The 18,050-nt window shown below is 36.3% G+C and overlaps 2 protein-coding genes across 4 annotated transcripts; both read right to left on the bottom strand.

Annotated features, from left to right (window-relative positions):
* Window positions 1-331: 331 nt before the first annotated feature.
* On the bottom strand, window positions 332-3,931 carry LOC123875144. The gene is made up of 4 exons (XM_045920826.1): window positions 3,654-3,931; window positions 3,055-3,219; window positions 1,094-1,226; window positions 332-452 (listed from the first exon to the last, which is right to left on the bottom strand). Exons 1-4 carry the CDS (start codon window positions 3,928-3,930, stop codon window positions 332-334), a joined length of 696 nt encoding a protein of 231 aa, XP_045776782.1. The 5' UTR covers window position 3,931.
* Window positions 3,932-10,152: 6,221 nt separating this feature from the next.
* On the bottom strand, window positions 10,153-16,001 carry LOC123875133 (tryptophan--tRNA ligase, cytoplasmic). 3 transcript variants are annotated; one of them, XM_045920812.1, is made up of 9 exons: window positions 15,877-16,001; window positions 15,393-15,511; window positions 14,900-14,968; window positions 14,479-14,638; window positions 13,841-14,023; window positions 13,447-13,624; window positions 12,943-13,149; window positions 12,084-12,215; window positions 10,153-11,494 (listed from the first exon to the last, which is right to left on the bottom strand). In XM_045920812.1, the coding sequence occupies exons 2-9, from the start codon at window positions 15,502-15,504 to the stop codon at window positions 11,333-11,335; spliced, it is 1,203 nt and encodes a 400-aa protein (XP_045776768.1). In that variant the 5' UTR covers window positions 15,505-15,511; window positions 15,877-16,001; the 3' UTR covers window positions 10,153-11,332. The 3 variants fall into 3 exon arrangements, with proteins under 3 accessions (XP_045776768.1, XP_045776767.1, XP_045776769.1); XM_045920811.1 differs by having other exon boundaries at window positions 15,743-15,975; XM_045920813.1 differs by lacking the exon at window positions 15,877-16,001 and adding an exon at window positions 15,691-15,731.
* Between the last annotated feature and the right edge of the window lie 2,049 nt (window positions 16,002-18,050).

Genomic DNA, 18,050 nt, shown 5'->3' with positions numbered 1-18,050 from the left:
TACCTAATGTGTCACGCGATTAGAAAACTTCGCGGGCATGCTCTGCGCTGCGCTCCGCCGCGCTCCGCCATATTATGTCCAACAAAAATTGGTGAAAATAGAATAGATAGTTACTGTGGTCACTCAATTCTGTGGTAAAAAATCTTTACAGCAATCTCCAAACTAAAATGACAGGTTTGCTATCCTTTTTATTATGCTCCTTGTAGAAAAAGATAGCACCACTAGATTTAGATCTGTCAATTTAATTAGAGATTGGTGCTAATTCTGACCACAACTTAGGATAAAAACAGTCTCAGATTAATAGAGGTCTTCTACGTTATAATCACAATAATTAATAGCGTTGTCTAAGCTCCGTTATATCCGTGGCTTGGGGGTCGAAGAAGATGGGATTATCTTCCGGGGAACCACCCGCAAGCATGAACTCCAAGTGCCGTATGTAGCAGATTGCTATCCTGAAACCGATGAATAAAAATGTTGAAGAACCACATTGTCGGTACTTATCACTTACTTATTTGTTTTTAGAGTTCCGTGCCTCAAAAGGAAAAAATGAACTCTTATAGGATCACTTCGTTTCGTCTTTCTGTCTGTCTGTCTGTCATGCCTGTCAAGAAACCTATATAGTACTTCTCGTTGACCTAGAATCATGAAAGGCAGGTAAGTAAGTATACACGTAAATTTTTTACACCTTTTAACCTGTCATCTCCCAAAGCCACCATGACCCAGACTTCATAGTCGCTAATCGTTCTTCCCTGTGTTAGGGACAACACGCAAAGAAACTATCAGCTTTTATAAAATAACGAAGGTCTGGCCCTCGCTTGATCTTTCTATTATACACACTAAGGCTGAAATCTATAGAGCGCACTTTGAATTGCTTAGACTTAAGTTTCAGTTAAAACGAGACAGATTCATGCAAGCGGTATAGCGCTGTCTCGTTTTAACAGTGTCTTAAGTCTGAGTAAAGTCAAAACCTATAGATTTCAACCTGAGTGCCCAGCTAATGAAATACGCTTCATAGTTGCGTTCATCCGTTCGTTTAGGTCCTTTAAAACGTTTGTTAAGAAGTTTCGTTTCATATTATTAAGTAGGTAGTTACCGTAAACACTCGATCTTAGAGTACTTCTTCTTGGAGGGTTTGGTGATGGGTAATTTGGAACGCAGCAAGTCAAAGGCTCGGTTCATATCCCTCATCCGCGTTCGCTCTCTGTCGCACGCTGTCTTTTTGTATTCTGCAAGTAATAAAATAAGTACAAAAAATATATATGCAATTCTACATTTTAGTTTTTCGAATAGCTATTATTTAAAAAAGTAACAGACGCGTAATGTATTATTTTAATAATTGTGAAAAACTCTACTGGTTTCCGTACCGTCGCACAAGAACTAACACTTTTTATATCATTTTTGATTTCGGACTTTTCTCTTTACTTGTACTAAGACATTGCTACCTGTCAAACCTAACTAACTCTAGGTCAACAGAAAATGTCTTATTGTAGTGGAGTAAACGAAGCATTTTCGTCGGAAGTCCTCAGAAACAGCTCCGATTTTGATGATTTTTTTTTTTAATTCTTGTTTTTTATACATTATTTAAAATCAGAAACGTTTTGAAGCGGGGAAATAATTTTTAGTATTTTTTTATCCATATGTGCGATATTTATCCACGAAGTCCAGAAAAACGCTACCTTCTCTTTGAGAAGTTGTAGAGGAGGTCAAATGCTACAAATGACCTCTAAACACTTATGGGCCAAAACCGCCCGTTTTTGAAATATTGATCGTTTTCAGAAAAATACGTATTTGTTTCTTTAAAAAAAAAGTAAGGCATATTTCCGACTTTTTATTTAATTTCTAAGTAGTAGACATCTCAATTAATAATTGTGAATACTAAAATAAAAATAATCTAAGTAGGTTCCCCGGTTAGGGATCCAAGACTGTACCAGTTTCATAATTTCTATTGGGTTACTTTGCCAAAAATACTATTTTTTTTAAAGTTACAGAAATTTTTGGCCTGCAAATTATTTGCAATGCTTCTACAGATTCTCAGCTATCTAATGATGTACAAAACTTTAAAATAAGTTGAAAGTTAGCTAAAAAAATGATAAAATAATAGCACAAAGGAGAAATTTCTTAACGCTTAAATCTTAAATAAATCGTTCCTATCGATCAATTGAGCTATCCCGTGGCCAATTTTATGATCAGACTTGACCAGATCACATATTTACAGTAAACTGTTACCTCTTTCTAAGTAGAGACTACCTCTAAACAAAGAAAAAACGATTTGTTTAAAATTTAAGCTTTAAGAAATTTCTTCCCTGTGCTATTGTTTTATCGTTTTTTTTAGCTAATATTCAATTTATTTTAATGTTTTGTACATCATTAGATAGCTGAAAATTTGTAGAAGCTTTGCAAATAATTTGCAAGCCAAAAATTTCTCTAACTTAAAAAAAAATAGCATTTTTGGCAAAGTAACTCAATAGAAATTATGAAACTGGTACAGTCTTGGATCCCTAACCGGGGAACCTACAAAGATTATTTTTATTTTAGTATTTACAATTATTAATTGAGATGTCTACTACTTAGAAATTAAATAAAAAGTCGGAAATATGCCTTACTTTTTTTTTTAAGAAACAAATACGTATTTTTCTGAAAACGATCAATATTTCAAAAACGGGCGGTTTTGGCCCATAAGTGTTTAGAGGTCATTTGTAGCATTTGACCTCCTCTATAACTTCTCAAAGAGAAGGTAGCGTTTTTCTGGACTTCGTGGATAAATATCGCACATATGGATAAAAAAATACTAAAAATTATTTCCCCGCTTCAAAACGTTTCTGATTTTAAATAATGTATAAAAAACAAGAATTTAAAAAAAAAATCATCAAAATCGGAGCTGTTTCTGAGGACTTCCTAAGATTGGCTATTTTACGGCTTTATTTACTCCACTATTGGTTTTGATTCACTCGACGGGTCTTGACGGACAGCCAGACGGACAACGAAGTGATCCTATAAGGGTTCCTGTTTTCTCTGGATACGTACGGAATCTTAACAAACGATCAGGCACTCTACCTTTCTCCATTTGCAATGCCCGTTCCTTCCAATTCAAGGTGGAGTCTTGTTGGTCGTCGGAGTATTTGCTATTGTCCAGCGATTCCTGCGAGAACTCAATCGGTGATTTGCTGGCTTCTAGCAGCCCTACGTCTCTATACTCTTCATGCTCGTAGTATCTGGTGCCTATAAAAATAATTAGGAATAGGAATAAGGTAGGTACATTAGGCACCTCTCTTACGCCTAGCTGGTCAGTGCTTAACAGCAGCTGGTCTTCTTAGTACTATTTCACGCGGACATGATTTGTAGGTACATAGATACAGTAAAATTAGAGTATGATAGCTTATAGTCATAAGTTTTTTTTAATATTTCGAAAGTTAACAGACTGAGTCACCTATCACCGCACAGTTCAAGCGCTGGGTCTACAAACTGAAGATTTTGCATAAAGGTTCTATAATATAGGTAGTGCTCGAATTTTACGACCATTTTCGTTAGCACGACAAACCACTGATGGTGGAAAGTGTTCTGTGGTCCTAAACCATAAGTTTTGCAAGGAACACTCATTTAATTTAGAGAAACTCATAATAACCAAAAATAACAAATTAGGTAAACTTCCTCACCACTATGAGACGACTCCAATTCGTATGGCCTGAAGTAATTCACCCGCCTTGGTTCCGCATAATCTTCCAACACGTACGATCTATGATGCGATATCGTTTTGTCGTATTTCTTATGGGAAAAAGTGTGTTCTTCCTTCGGCTTGTCGTCTGGTCGTCCTATTTCTAATAAGACGCGGTCTTCTGTTTCCCTCTTATCCTCTAGTTCTGTCTCCTTGATAACTGTGTAGTTGGTTATTAGAGGAATGGGTGATTCCTCTTCATAGGTTTGACTGTACATTTTAACTTTAGTAGAGAGATTTAAGATGAGTCTTACTTAATGCTGCAGACACATTACCGTGTTGTGGTATGTCGTAAAGCTTTATTTACGCCAGTGCAACATAGTGCTATGTATTAGAACTCCATAGAGCCGCAAGATACAAGAAAGACTTTACTACAGTATAAAGATTTGTTTTAAGCTTGAGCAACAACATATGCGACAGTGCAACATGCTGTAATATGAAACGTTTCAAGCCTTATCAACCAGCATACAGCAAGTCTATTTTACACCAAGACCTAAATACAGACAGAACCCTTACCAGTCCCACAAAGTCTCCGACCGCCACATCGGTGGTCCCTTCCGTTAAATTAAAAAAAAAAAATCGTGTTCTAGATTTGTAATATTACGATAAGTACGACAGTCTGCCAACGATTTTTGCTACAACTAATTACCATGCAGACCTGTGACATGGCCATGTCTCATTACGTTGCTCTGGCGTAAAGGAAGCTTAATTTAAAATACAGCAAGATTACTGCTACTGATTGGCAGACTGTCATACGATATTTCAACTCTACAGCACGATGGTGTCTCGTCCAAGCTCGGCATAAATTAGACTGCCGCAAGCTGATGCAACAAAATTGTTTCGCTTCGTAGCATGCTCCATTGTCGCATGCTGTTGCTCCAACCTAGTTTTTCGTAATCTAGCGCGACGACAGACTAATCGGAAGCTCTACCTCGAACGTTAGAGCAACAGAGCGCCATGGCGCGGCGGACTATTTGACACTTCTTCATCTCATACAATAATAAAGAAATGACCTGACTCACTCTCTGATTAATCAACACCCAGCCCAAACCCTTGAACCTAGAAAACTGAATTTTTTCACAGAGATTTTCTTTGTAATATCGACAGGAAATAAGGCCGGATTTATCGAAATTCCCATGGGATAGGCATTATTTAGAGGATTTTACGCCTAACGTAGCTGCTGGTATCGCTAGTAGAAAATATTTTCAGCCCGAACTCCTATTGTCACTACACGACACATCACAACACAGGTGTTGCGCTTTAAAATGATTCTAATTAGACAGTAAATAGAGGTTCTGGAGTTAAGGCTATCGTTGTCAACGATCCCCCGTCGATTTCCTACGTATGATATTATTGTTCTTATCTCTATCTGCCCTGGTTCGTGCATTCTCGGTTCCTAGATCGGTACATTTGTGATAACCAAATTTCAAATTGCTGTGATTGGCTGAATTTACCATGTTCTTGCTGCGACAGTGAGTTTGAGCCACTAGCGGAACAATGTTAGCCGGTCAGAAATGATTGCAATTAGTCAACCTGTTTGACGTCCGTGTTCTGTTTTCGATTACAAAAAAGAAAAAATTGTTGTTGCAATCATCAATTTTAGCAAATAGTGAAAGAGAGTCGGCCAATCAGAGGTCACAACTACCGTCACACTTTCTGTCACACTATGGCAGTAGGCATACCGAGTAATGAAAACAATTTTTCATTCTGTCTAGGTCGAAGTAGGGTTGCCACCTGGCTCTTTTTGATTTACAGGCTACCACCATCAAAAATACGGGGTTTAGATTTGAAGAAATTTGAAAATTTGAAGTATTTGAAGAAATAGGCGGTGGTTCTCTCTGAAATGCATGGAAAGCCTATTTAGATATTTCAGTTTATTTGTAAGTTTTGTATTTTTTCTCTGTATGTTGCCGTGTCTTGATTGGTGAACTGTGTTTGCAATGTGGTTTTAAATAAAAGATTTATTTATTTAAATAGCTTTTAAAAACTCTTAGTGTTGTAAAGCAAAATGTTATACATTTCATGCATACAATCTTTTCATTTCAACTTAAAATTACATTTAATTTGTAATTCCACCTTCACAGTATCAATACTATGGCCGTAGCCAGGAATCGATTGCGGGAGAGGTTTTATCAGGGCCGGAACTGAATCCTGTCATGAGGAAAAAAACATTCGCTCAACTTTATGGGCTAATTACCTGGTTAGTGGAATTTCGCCTTTCAATTTGACAGTGAGATAAAATACAACAATAAAAAAGCGCGAGCGCAGTGAGCGTAAGTGTTTTTGGTTCAATACAGAAAAAAATAAAGTGAAAGGGAAACGAGTGTAGCCATAGCAAGATTTTATTTTTAAAGCTTCCTATCCATACTAATATTACGAATACGACAGTATATCTATTTACCTATCTATTTGTTACCCTTTCACGGCCCATCTTCTTTACCAAAATTTTGGTACTTACTATTCAGAGGTAACTTGCATCCCAGACATTTTTTTTTAGGCGGCTTTTTAGCCCGGAAAATCCCCCACGGAATTTTTAAAAATCTAAATTCATGCAAACGAAATTGCGGGGTTTACACCAAGTAATAGAAATTCAAAGCGCGAGTGAAGTGAGCGCGAAATGTTTGATATATTTCCAAAAAAAAATTGGTAAGCAAATGCAAGAAATAGTGTAAGTATTATTTTAGGCTTAGGTTTTTGACGGCTTCCCAGGCGCAGTCGCCATTTCAAAATTTCTGGTCTGGTGGGAGGCTTCGGTCATGGCTAGTTATATGGTTAGTATGGCCCTAACGGCCAAGAAATTAGACTGCATCATCACTTACCACTAGAAAAGATTAAAGTCACGGGCTAACTTGTATAAAAAAAGGCTTACATCCTCAAACCAAGCCCCGCCGCCTTGACTACGACCATGATCAATATCGAGTGGGTTTCGGCTACGCATTGCCGCAAAAGGAAAATATTCTTTCTACTGGACATAACGTCAGTGTTTGATTTCGCCAGCCAGTTCCTGCTGAATTTGTTGTTGAAAAAACCGGCCAAGTGCGAGTCAGACCCACGCACCGAGGTTTCCGTATTCGGGTATTTTTTCCGACATTTTACTCGAGAAATCAAAAACTGTTATGCATTAAAAAAATATGCATAAAAATAAATAAAAATCTGTTTTAGAATGAACAGGTAAAGCCCTTTCATATGAGAACCCACTTGATATATGTAGTTATCTTACTTTGAAAATTGAAAATACTAATATTTGTTCATGAACACATGACAGACGGATAGAAGGACAGAGGGACAGATGGACAGACGGAAAGACTGACAGACTGACAGACAACGAAGTGATCCTATAAGAGTTCTTTTTTGCTTTTGAGTTACGGAACCCTAAAAATATTTAGTTTTATTTGCCCCGTATTTCATTTTCATAATTACAGGTTTCTGTATCCTGAAATACGGGGCCTCTGGCAACCCTATTCGGAAAACACTGTCACATTCAAGTTAATGTCAAATATTTTGTTTTCAATTGCAGAAAGCTGCATCAATCATTATTACAATATTTTCTTTGTTGTGATTGGCTGAATTTTTGAGTTTCAGCCAATAAACAGACTGTTTGCCAATTAAACGTCATAACAATATAAATGCCAGAAAGTTTAACCAAATAAAACAAACTTAATGAGAACCTAGTGAGAATGCAAACGGCACACAATTTATAATACATATTATGTTAGTCGTATATAATAGATATTATAGTAGTCGTTCACTTTGGTAATAGTCAGATTGTCATCATTAAAATTGATATTGGTTGATGTATCGTAAATTATTGTTTCGGTGACAAATATTTTTACTATCTATTTATCTTTGAACAGAATGGAATAGAATGAAATGGAATGGAATACAATGATAAATTTATATTCCTGTAAACTTTTAGGTAAACTTCAAAGTGTTTTTGGATGGTCAGAAAAATTTACCACTGGTTCGGAATGCCGTTCCTACCTCAAAATGAAAAACGGAACTCTTATAGGATCACTTTGTTGTCTATCTCTCTGTCTGTCGTGTGTGTCAAGAAAACCTCTAGGGTACTTCCCGTTGACTCAAAACCATGAAATTTGGCAGGTAACCTAACTGCGTAATTTTGGGTAGTTTTTTTAATCGATAAAGAAAGTTTGCGACATTATTCAATAAAAAATTTGGATTCCAACTCCTCAATCCTGATGTTGCAGGGGACCTGACTACTAAAGCTAATGGGATTTAAAAAGTGTCGATTATTAATTGATATTGAAGGTATCTATACCAAGTAAACACTTTGTCGTTGACCTCAACCCTGATGCTGTAAGAAATTGCATTCCTAAATCCTGGTGATCCCTCGGGATTTGAAAAGGATAATCCGTTTAAATATTCTTACGTGATACAGAAACAAGTTGCATCCCGGGGACGGGCTATTACGGAGAGGCAACTTTTATTCTGGGAAATGAAAGGATCGGGATTTTTAAAAACCTAAATCCACGCGAGCGAAGCTGTGGGCATTAGCTAGTTGTAAATATATTTAGAAGCTACTATAAGATAATAGATAAGGTACTTATTTCCTTATATTTTTATTGTATGGCAGCGCGCGGTTTTAAATTATAAATTGCACGTCCTGTCCTTTTCTGTAATACATTTTTTTCTCAATATCTACCGCTTTATCTCATAGCAAGAGTCTGTAAGACATAATACAGTGAAAATAGGCAAAATATACAATTTTTGCAGTTTCCACGTCAGTACCTGTCGAATTTTTCTAACAGTGTAAGCAGCAGAGCTGAGTTTACCATCAAATGTTGATATGTGGGTGTTCCATAGAAGCTTTGCATCTAACATTATACCGAGAAACACGGGGTTCTCCTTTATTTTCAATATATGATTATTTATCAATGAATTTATGTCATTTAAGGTCCTGGTATTGGGCAGTGTGAATTCAACACACTTAGATTTCTTTGCATTTGGAAGTAAATTGTTAGCAATAAATCAGAGAGTGACTTGTGATATGGCATTACATATAGTATACATTGTCAAAAATTATAATATTAAAGCTGTGCGTATTGCGTGAGGAATAGGTTGCAAGAGAGTTGCAACTTGCAGGGTTTGATGCATGCGCTATTGCCAGCAAACATGAGACATATTTTTATCTACAGGCAACGTCTGAGTAGGTAACGCATACGTCTAACGCAAGTTGAAATGTACCAGTGTATTTAGTTAGACCTATCGACAAGTTTGGAGTTGGGTGCAGTCTAAATGTGGCCCGTGTGTTTAGACTGTCAGTTTCTGTCAGTTTCACGTGTCGTCCCCCGCACTTCACCACCCCGCTTGCACAAATCGAGACAGCACGAAATTTTCAAGATTTCTGGGTGTAATTTCTGGTTTTCGTAGTTCCCACATAATTATAACAATATAAAATATATAACGATAATTTTTTTACTACATAATATTCATTAAATTTTCTAGGTCTGTGGTTTTTCCAAATTTCATTAAATTGCTTCGTTGTCTAGAAAAAAGAGCACAAAGTTGGGCCTTTTTTTAAAGAAAAATACAAATCTTTGAGCCCCTGTAATTTTAAAACTACATATTTTTAGAAAAATCTAAAACACCACAGACACAGATATTAGTTTCTAGACTATGTCTGCAAAATTTCATGGACTTTGGTTGCTTAATATTCAAATGAAATGGGAACTACGATTGTATGGAGTAAGTGACGGAGAGAGCTCTGTTAAAGAAACAGATGAAAACTGACAATAAAATTAAAACTAGGTACCTAAGCAGTTTTTTAAGGGTTAAGAAAAACTGTTATCTATATAAGTTTACGTAAAACACCACTTATTCCGTCCACCAACTACCTGTTGTAGGCTGTAACTGTGTCATCCACGCTGGTGTTCCATTGTCATGCATATTCTATCAAAGTCGGTATTGTGTACACAAGTGTTATACTTCTTAACGTTGAAGAAGGCGTTTGTCATTTTTTCTATTGTTATAGCCGTTTTGTTTTCGGTTTAATATAATTTTTTTTTTTTTGTATAATACTTGTAGTACATTTTTTTGTCCTAAAAACTCATTTTTACATTATATGCATCGAAATGCGTGGATCTTTCGTCGGTTCAAGACTCTAGCAAACTCTTGGTTTTTGCTAATGGCATACAAATTTTTTTAATATATTTTAGCACGTCTATCCTTTCAAGTCATGACTCGTGGCGTATCAAGCAATAAATAACATTTGCTTTAAGGGCGAAGGAAAATATCATGAGAAACCCTGCAATGTACTCCAATGTGTGTGAAGTCTGCCAATCCGCCGGTGGACTAAGAAGAACAGATTTTATTAGGCTTTGATAATAATTATCAAAGCCTGATAAAATCTGTTCTTCTCATTCTGAAAGTTCCCAGCGATGAAGTCCTATTCAAAGTCGGGTAAAAAGAAAAAACAAAAGCAAGTTTTAAGTGTGGTTTAATTAATTTGAAAAAATAAATATATTCCACGAGAGGTAAAGTAATAAATAGCGCCTTAAAACTTAAAAATATAAGCCTTATATACAAAAAACATCCGAAAAAATGGACAGCGCTTCTCGGCCATTGTCAAAAAACTAAACTAAAAATGATGTGGCTAATTCTGTTGTACTCAATCCCTAAAACAGATCTAATTCTAGAGTACTATTTTTTCCACAGTGAAAATTATGAAAGGGATTTTAGAGCTGTCATTTTAATTCAGTTTAGAGATTGTGTACAACAGAATTAGCTACAATTGAGATACTGGCGTCGATTCTGATGTTTTTCTTTAAACTAAATTTAGAATATCTGCATTCTTTTATTTTTTATATTGCTAAAATAAGGACGGAAAATGAATTTTAAATTAAATACCAAATTTTAGTGCTACTCTGCACTAAGCTCAAGACTGGCTCCTGAAAGTTACGAGGTTTGACAGTTTTAAACTAAATTAAGTTAGTCTGTTTTTTCTTATTAGGTACATTGGTAAGCAAAGATGCGAATAAGTATTCTAAAATTTAGTTGCGATCAGAATCAGTACCACTAAATGCTTTATTGATATTTTTGCTAACATGTAATAATAATAACTTATAAGTAATTAATAACTGAGCTTATTTTCAATTCATGTACAAAGTATAAACACAGCCTTTCTGTATGAAGAAAACAAATAACAATAATCTCTCAATAGAATTTGCAGCACTGAAATGACTGTCTAAACACTGAAATTGAGATAAACAAGTATGCTGGAAGTGGTGTACCGTACAAAATAAGTTTTTTAGTGCTGATTCAAAGCGTATCGGAATTAAAATTGACATTTTGTGTCAGATGGCCTTCGTGTTGACATTGTGTAGACATGGCGAAGTGCATTGTGCTGGTGTGGCACAACTAAAAGCCATTAAACAAAATAAGAAGAATAAGAACATTTAATTCCAAGCTCACATGACGCTCACTTCTGCTATCAACGCCAAAATGGTGATAATCAAGTTGCTTGAAAAACAGGTCTGCAATCACAATTCCAGCGTACTTATATTAATAGAGGTCAGTGTCTAAAATTTTGGAAATAAAAGCAAAGCAATGTCAAGACTTATGACAAAAGATAGTTTCTTCACACACGTATGCCTTTGAATCCTAGAAGTTCAATTTCCTTAAAGCGAAAAACTGTTGCATGACGTCATCCGTGACCTTGGCCCTTCGAGCCTGATAGTCCTGGATGACGGGCGTTATTGTCTCTATCGCGATCTTCTTCAGTTCTCCCGTCAACATCTCGCCGGATTCGTATAATTTTTTAATCTGCAAAAAAGTATAATCAATCAATCAGTCTGTTTGGGTCTAGTGCTGGACATAGGCCTTCCCAAGAGCGTGCCACTATATACGGTCCTCCAAAAAAGTACATTCATGCCAAAATATTAATCAACCAAACCAGCAATTTTACTGATACGTTGTTCTCTATTACTGATAGGAAATTCTAGTCGGAAATCGTACCGCATATAATGTAATAGAACTAACCGACCTTGAAATTCTGAAATTGGATTGTTGTTATTTTGATTGTGACTCACATTCACACGCCTTGCCAGCAAAGCCAGGTTTGATTTTTTAATGAATTGCCAGTAAAGAAGCAAGTCATCAGCTATTAAGTGAATAAGTGCCCATGTACAATTGCAGCACTTTTCAATAAATTATTTATCAAAGGTAGCACCAAAAAACGGCTTATTAAGTATGAATTTCCGGATTTGAATGAACCTTATTTATCTGATTTTTGAATAAATAATTCCCTATGAAAGGGTGCGAACTGCGGACACCGAAAGTTGTTTCCGAAATGTATATGTGTAATGATAAAATAATCTGGTTGGGTAAAAGGAATAAAAAGTATTGAATTCACCTCCGCTAATCTCTCGTCGTCTTCCAGGAAGAAGGTTAAGTACTTGAAAGAGATGTCCACATCGGTGTTGCCACCTTTTTCCCTGTGCTCCTCGACTGTGGCCTGACCGCCTGAGAACGCGTATTTATTTATCTGTGGAAAACAATTTCTACAATTATTTCAAGCCAGGACCAAATGTAGCGACCTCTTGCTTGAGGTCTTTTGACTTTTATGACTCAAGTATTACAGACGCTGGGATAACTAATCCATAGGTAGGTATAACTGGTAATGTGTGGCACAACTTTCAAAAATAAAAGTTTTTTGTTTCTCTTTCTTTCTTTAACGGAAGTTCTATGCGCTGAATTTTGTTTCACCTCAAACTACTAAAATAACAAATCGGAGCTCCTGCTTCGTTTTTTTATACACACGCTTGACCAGTGGCCAAAATCACTTCTGATGGCGTTTTTTATTCACTGCAGGCACAAGTTTGACTATAATAATAATCACACCTGGTGGAAAGTGATATGGCCTCAGATGGATTACCAGTTATACCTAGGGGTTAGGTTATCCTGGCAGACCTAAAGCAGAAGAAGCGCCGGGATAAACTGTGTCATAATGTGGTACAACCCGAAAAAAGGTCCCAACTAAGTATAAATGCATACACAACAAACATACAGTGCTGGTTTTTAACCGGAACCCCAATCCGGGTTGTTCGGGGTGTTGCGCGTCTTACAGCGCGAGCAGGAATATGGAGTACAGTAGAGCAAGGTTATCCTTGATCTTCTTGGGAGTGTAGTGCAGGAATATGTAGGCATTAGGGTCGTTTTAGGAAACCTTGGGCTGGGATATGGAGTACAGTACAGGCTTGGATATTACTTGCCTTATTCTTGATCTGCTTGGGCGTGTCGCTGAGGAATATGGAGGCGTTGGGGTCGCTGGCGGACATCTTGTGCTGCGCGCCTTGCAGCGCGGGCAGGAATGTGGAGTGCAGCAGCGCAGGCTTGGGCATTTTGAGCCGCGCCGCCACGTCACGCGTCATTCGGAAGTAGGGGTCTTGGTCGATGGCGCAAGGGACTAGACAGGGCACCTGGAATTAAAATAGACATTATCTTCTAAATCCATTATTACCTACTACTCATTCTGGAATGACAGCACAGAAAACTAAAGTACTGAAGGCTCCATAAAGACGTTCAAATAAATAGCAACTCCTGTTATGACGCCAGGAAGCGCTTGAATCCAGGTTAACTATTTCTAAATTATCTCGGAAAAATAACTTACTTCTAATGATCATTCTATGTACATGTCAGCCCCTTCTGATGATCTTAAACTTTTCTTAAATGATCAACTATGAAATGATTGTAAAAAAACTTGTTCAAATACTTACAACTTTGTTTTCAAATATGAAAGGAAAGGTAGTTGAAAATGCGGGCGCAGCCTCTATGGAGGGGAAAGTGATTTTCCCGATGACGTCAGAGTCACCGAAACCGAAGATCCCTTTCACTTGGTTGAACGTTACACACTTTTGTATCCGAACCATATTCTGGTAGAAGGCTGGGCATTGTCTGGAATAAGTAGAAGCACTGTATAGAAGTTTTCGAGCATATTGTCTGAGGCCTTATTTCCTAAAAGACAAGTTTTTGACTCATATTCGGAAATTTCGAAGGGTGACGAGGATTTAGATGAGATGCAGTGTGTAAAGAGCCTTAGAGACAAATTTTAACTGTAGCTACATAAGACATAGTAGTCACACAAGCTGCTATAAACCTGTCCTTGCTTACCCAATAAAATCCAAATCGTTAAAAAGAAATGTGTTAGCAGGGTTGAATCCCACAGCTATGATGTCCTTTGCATTACTGAAAGCCATTTGTCTTGCATCTTCAATTTTGATGTCCTTCCACATGGCTTTCTCGTCATCAGTGAGTTGTATGATTAGTGGAACGTCAAATACTTCTTGCAACCATCTGACAATACAAAATTATTTTCCTCAATTGATCAACTGTATAGATAGCAAGACCCTATCTTTTGAGTAAATAAAAGTAAGTATGTATTTCCATTGTGATAGCCTAGTGGTTAAGACCTCCTATTCGGGAGGTTGGGGGTTCAATTCTGGGCAAGCACCTCTAACTTTTTGGAGATATATAAGTTTAAAACAATTAAATATCACTTTCTTTAACGGTGAAGGAAAACATCAGGGAGGAAACTTGCATACCTGTGAATTCTTCATAGTGTAGTTCGCGACAGATCGACATGGCAATCGAGATGCGGGACACCACGCAAACCCGCACAGGGGTATGAGGCGCGGAGACACCCGCGATCGCCATGTCGACCTGTCGCGAACTATAGTAGATAGAGTAGTACAGCAATGGGATGAGATGATGATGAAAAAAATGTATTTCTAAAAAAAGATTTAACTTACTTTGTGAACATAAAAGGTATCATATGCCCAATGTGCATACTATCTGATGAGGGCCCCCGACCAGTGTACAAATAAAACTTTTTGCCCGCCTCTACGAGATTCAAAATACTGTGGATATCTCTGTGAGAGAAAAATATGCCTCGTCTTAGAAAATGATGTGCTGAAAAAATAAGGACAGACCATGAATAGACTGAAATTTAATATTTGTTTCATGTATGCCAACTTGTGTCACTTATGATGTGTTGACTCTACCAGCAGAAAGAAGATTCTACTGACAAGAGCCAGGAAGAAACCAGCATCGAGTTTAAAAAAAAATATTAATCATGTATTGTCATGAATTATAATATTTCCAATACCCCTCCTACTAAGCATAAAACTAATTATTGTATAAAGTACAGATATAGGATATAATTTATTTCACCTTTCTTTCCTGTAACTTTTTCAAACCTTGCAATGACTTCTTCATCAATTTTTTGACTACCAAATCTTTCTGAAAATAAAAAACATATTCATTCAGTACCTATATAGAGAAATCATTTTTGCTGTATAAAATTATTTATAGTGTGAATAAATATAGTTTTTATTTTTGATACTAGTGTAGTAAACTTAGGCCACATTCACATGAGACGCCTTTAAATAGAACAAATGTATTTCCCAGTAAATGTTCACACATCAACGCCTTTTTACATGTGGACAGATACTAGGGAATATATTTGTTTTTTGTTTTATTTGGTGTAGACGCTTGGATGTTACAAAGCTCTCATATAAATGAGTTATGAGGCCTTAGTGTGAAGTAGTTACAGTATTAGTCCTCGAGGTGAAATTTGAACCTTTCAGATTTTAGTCATCATAAATTACAATTGCCACCCAAGTAACTAAGTTTTGGTACCTAAATGAACATTATTAATACTCACTAATTAATTTATCATAATCTATTCCTGTTTGTGACTTCCCAGCTACATTCCACGGATCCACTAAGTCATCATCTTCATTAATGGACAGGTCATTTATCTGCTCTTCAGTCATGGTGGAGCTAAAAAGAAAAAAAATATTATTTACTTATTAACTCAACGTTTTGTACAAGTAAATTAACTTAAATTGAGATAAAAGCTGTAGAGCCCGATTAAGTTGCAGTGTATTTTCAAGTAATGGTTAAGGACAATAAATTCATTTAAATAAAGTTTTCGAAAATAAATAAAATTAAAACCGTACAACTCAACGTTGGGGATAAAAATATGGTTTTCGGCAAGACTTTAAACATTACCTATAATATAAGACAATTTATTATTTAAAGAAACAAGCTGATGTAATTTGTAGCTTTACTTTCAGGAGGACAGAAACAGAAACCAAGCTAATAGAAATTCAGGTTTCAGAAATAAGGATTCAGAACACACAGACCAGTCAGAATCAGAAACAATCCACTGGAATCTAGCAAGAATCCAGTGTCCATTGGAATCAAACCATATTGTATCAAATGACAAATCAAACCAATAAGGTTATGTGTCACAACTAAATTGCCAAATTGCGGGTATTTGTCAATGTCAGAATCACTGTCAGCTCAGTTGTCAGCTGTCAGTAGGTATAGTCCGACCATGGACGTACTAGTCCGACAAGGATCTCTTGGCACTTGGATGACATTGACAGGGGGGCGTAGTTGAAGCACAAAGGTTGCCAGCAAATGAAATATTCTCGAGTTTAGGGAATATGATGAAAATATCAATGTTGAAAATCGAGTGAGTTTTATCTATTTCCTGTTTGTACATCGAAAAAGAATCATAAAAACCATCATATGCCAGTGTTTACCTGCTCAAATACTATACATACCTATGGCTAAATATAGTTTTAAGATGCAGAAATATTTACACTGTATCTTTTATCAGGATACATCGTGATGTTTTGATTTGGAATAGCTTGAATATTAAAAATTAAAATGGTGAATTTTAGATTTTTTACTTAGCAACACCATGTACAAGATCCTTGTCGCACTGTATGGTCTCACAACCAGAGACATGCTACCTAAACAAGATTGTGCACTGAGACACCAAAAACGAGCCTATTGAGATAGCGCTAAATTGGATTGTGTCCCTTTCTATTAGGGTGACAACATGATTTGATAATGTAAGACATTTGACGGATTATATGAGAATAGGAGAGGATGAATCATCATGATAACCCATCGCCGCTCACTACTGAGCACGGGTCTCTTCTCAGAATGATAAAGGTTTAGGCCATAGTCTGCCGCGCTGTAGTTATAAAAGTAGAGAAATTCAATTTTTTTTTGTTCTGCGAAAAAGTACCAGTCATGTTAAGTATGGGTACCTATAATATAGGTAAGTAAAATTATTTTGTATAATCTGGTGCATGTGTTTAGGTCCTAAACAGTTTAAGGAAGTTCGTAAGCAAGGCATACTTTTGGGAAAATTGATGGTACAGCGTTTCTTTTAAAAAAAAATTCAGTGCACACGGAGCCGTAGCAAAATCTTCCGCTTTAAAATGCATTCCGCAAACTGCCGAATATTTGGTGATATTTCCTGGAACGACAGCGATCCATTTTTGCCTTAAGTCTTCATTTTTGAGAAATCTATCGATAAACAGAAAAAAACACTTCCATTAAACAATCAAATTATGGTTACCTTACTACTTCTGTATAGTATAGTACAGAATGTTCGCCATATTGTTTTGCTTGACACCCAGTGTTGTCATCCTATTAATTTAAAAAAAAATTTATAATACTTTTTAAACTAAATGATATTTTAATGACATTATAAAATAAAGATAACAGTATGAAAATTACTGCGAAAACAAAAGAAAGTAATCTTGTTGTTTGAAATTAAATAAACAATGAATAAGAACTTTGTGAGCTACATCATAATTCGTACCATAGAAAATATTTTTTTATGCTTGCAATTCATTAGACAGTGACACACTCCAATTTATAGACCTCTCGCTCGGCTCGTTTTTCCGCTTAGCATAATTGTATTAGAAATTGGACTTTATGCTAATGCAATAGAATTTATTTTTGCAGGGAATTAAAGCTGAAGTGCACAATCATGTTTAGGTAGCACGTCTCTGCTCACAACTCACAAGTGTCCGCGGATGATGTATACCACAGACCACGAATCCGGATGTATACGTACAATTACGGGATGTAAAGTTACGGGAAAGGTTAGAACTATTTTTCAGATGGCGCTCAAGCAGTGCTTCTACTTTTAAAGATTTCACCCTATTTTAGGGCAAAATGTTTAATATAAGACAGGATTTAAAAAGACTACTCATACACCTGCCGCAGAGGCAATATAGGAATTTGAACCTAAATTAACTCATTAATTTTTATGTTTATAAGCATAATTGCGCTAGCTTGACCCTGTACCGCTGTAGTGTGATAGGGGTAATTTCTCAATCTTTTCTTTTTTCCTGGGGTTTAGATATAGTTAATGACGCTATTCTTTACAATATATTCAATACAATATAGTTAATGTCTGTTCAACGGGATGTTTACTCTCACACTGAATGACAGTCGTGTGTAGACGTAAATTAAACAACCCCTTCCACAATACAATTTTAATTACCCC

This window comes from Maniola jurtina, chromosome 19, assembly GCF_905333055.1.
Source record: "Maniola jurtina chromosome 19, ilManJurt1.1, whole genome shotgun sequence".
Classification (NCBI taxonomy): domain Eukaryota; kingdom Metazoa; phylum Arthropoda; class Insecta; order Lepidoptera; family Nymphalidae; genus Maniola; species Maniola jurtina.
Note: the sequence above shows the minus strand (reverse complement) of the source record. Positions and strands in the feature narration are given on the sequence as shown.

What these genes read in the sequence shown, in the direction of transcription:
- LOC123875144 (XM_045920826.1), bottom strand. Translation starts at nt 3,930, where the DNA reads ATGTACAGTCAAACCTATGAAGAGGAATCACCCATTCCTCTAATAACC. An exon ending in GGCATTGCAAATGGAGAAAG is followed by an intron (nt 1,227 to 3,054) that starts GTAGAGTGCCTG and finishes TATTACTTGCAG; the next exon opens with AATACAAAAAGACAGCGTGC. An exon ending in TCTAAGATCGAGTGTTTACG is followed by an intron (nt 453 to 1,093) that starts GTAACTACCTAC and finishes CATCGGTTTCAG; the next exon opens with GATAGCAATCTGCTACATAC.
- LOC123875133 (XM_045920812.1), bottom strand. Translation starts at nt 15,504, where the DNA reads ATGACTGAAGAGCAGATAAATGACCTGTCCATTAATGAAGATGATGAC. An exon ending in AAAAGTTACAGGAAAGAAAG is followed by an intron (nt 14,639 to 14,899) that starts GTGAAATAAATT and finishes TTATTTTTTCAG; the next exon opens with CACATCATTTTCTAAGACGA. An exon ending in CCAAGCAGATCAAGAATAAG is followed by an intron (nt 12,216 to 12,942) that starts GCAAGTAATATC and finishes TGTTTTCCACAG; the next exon opens with ATAAATAAATACGCGTTCTC.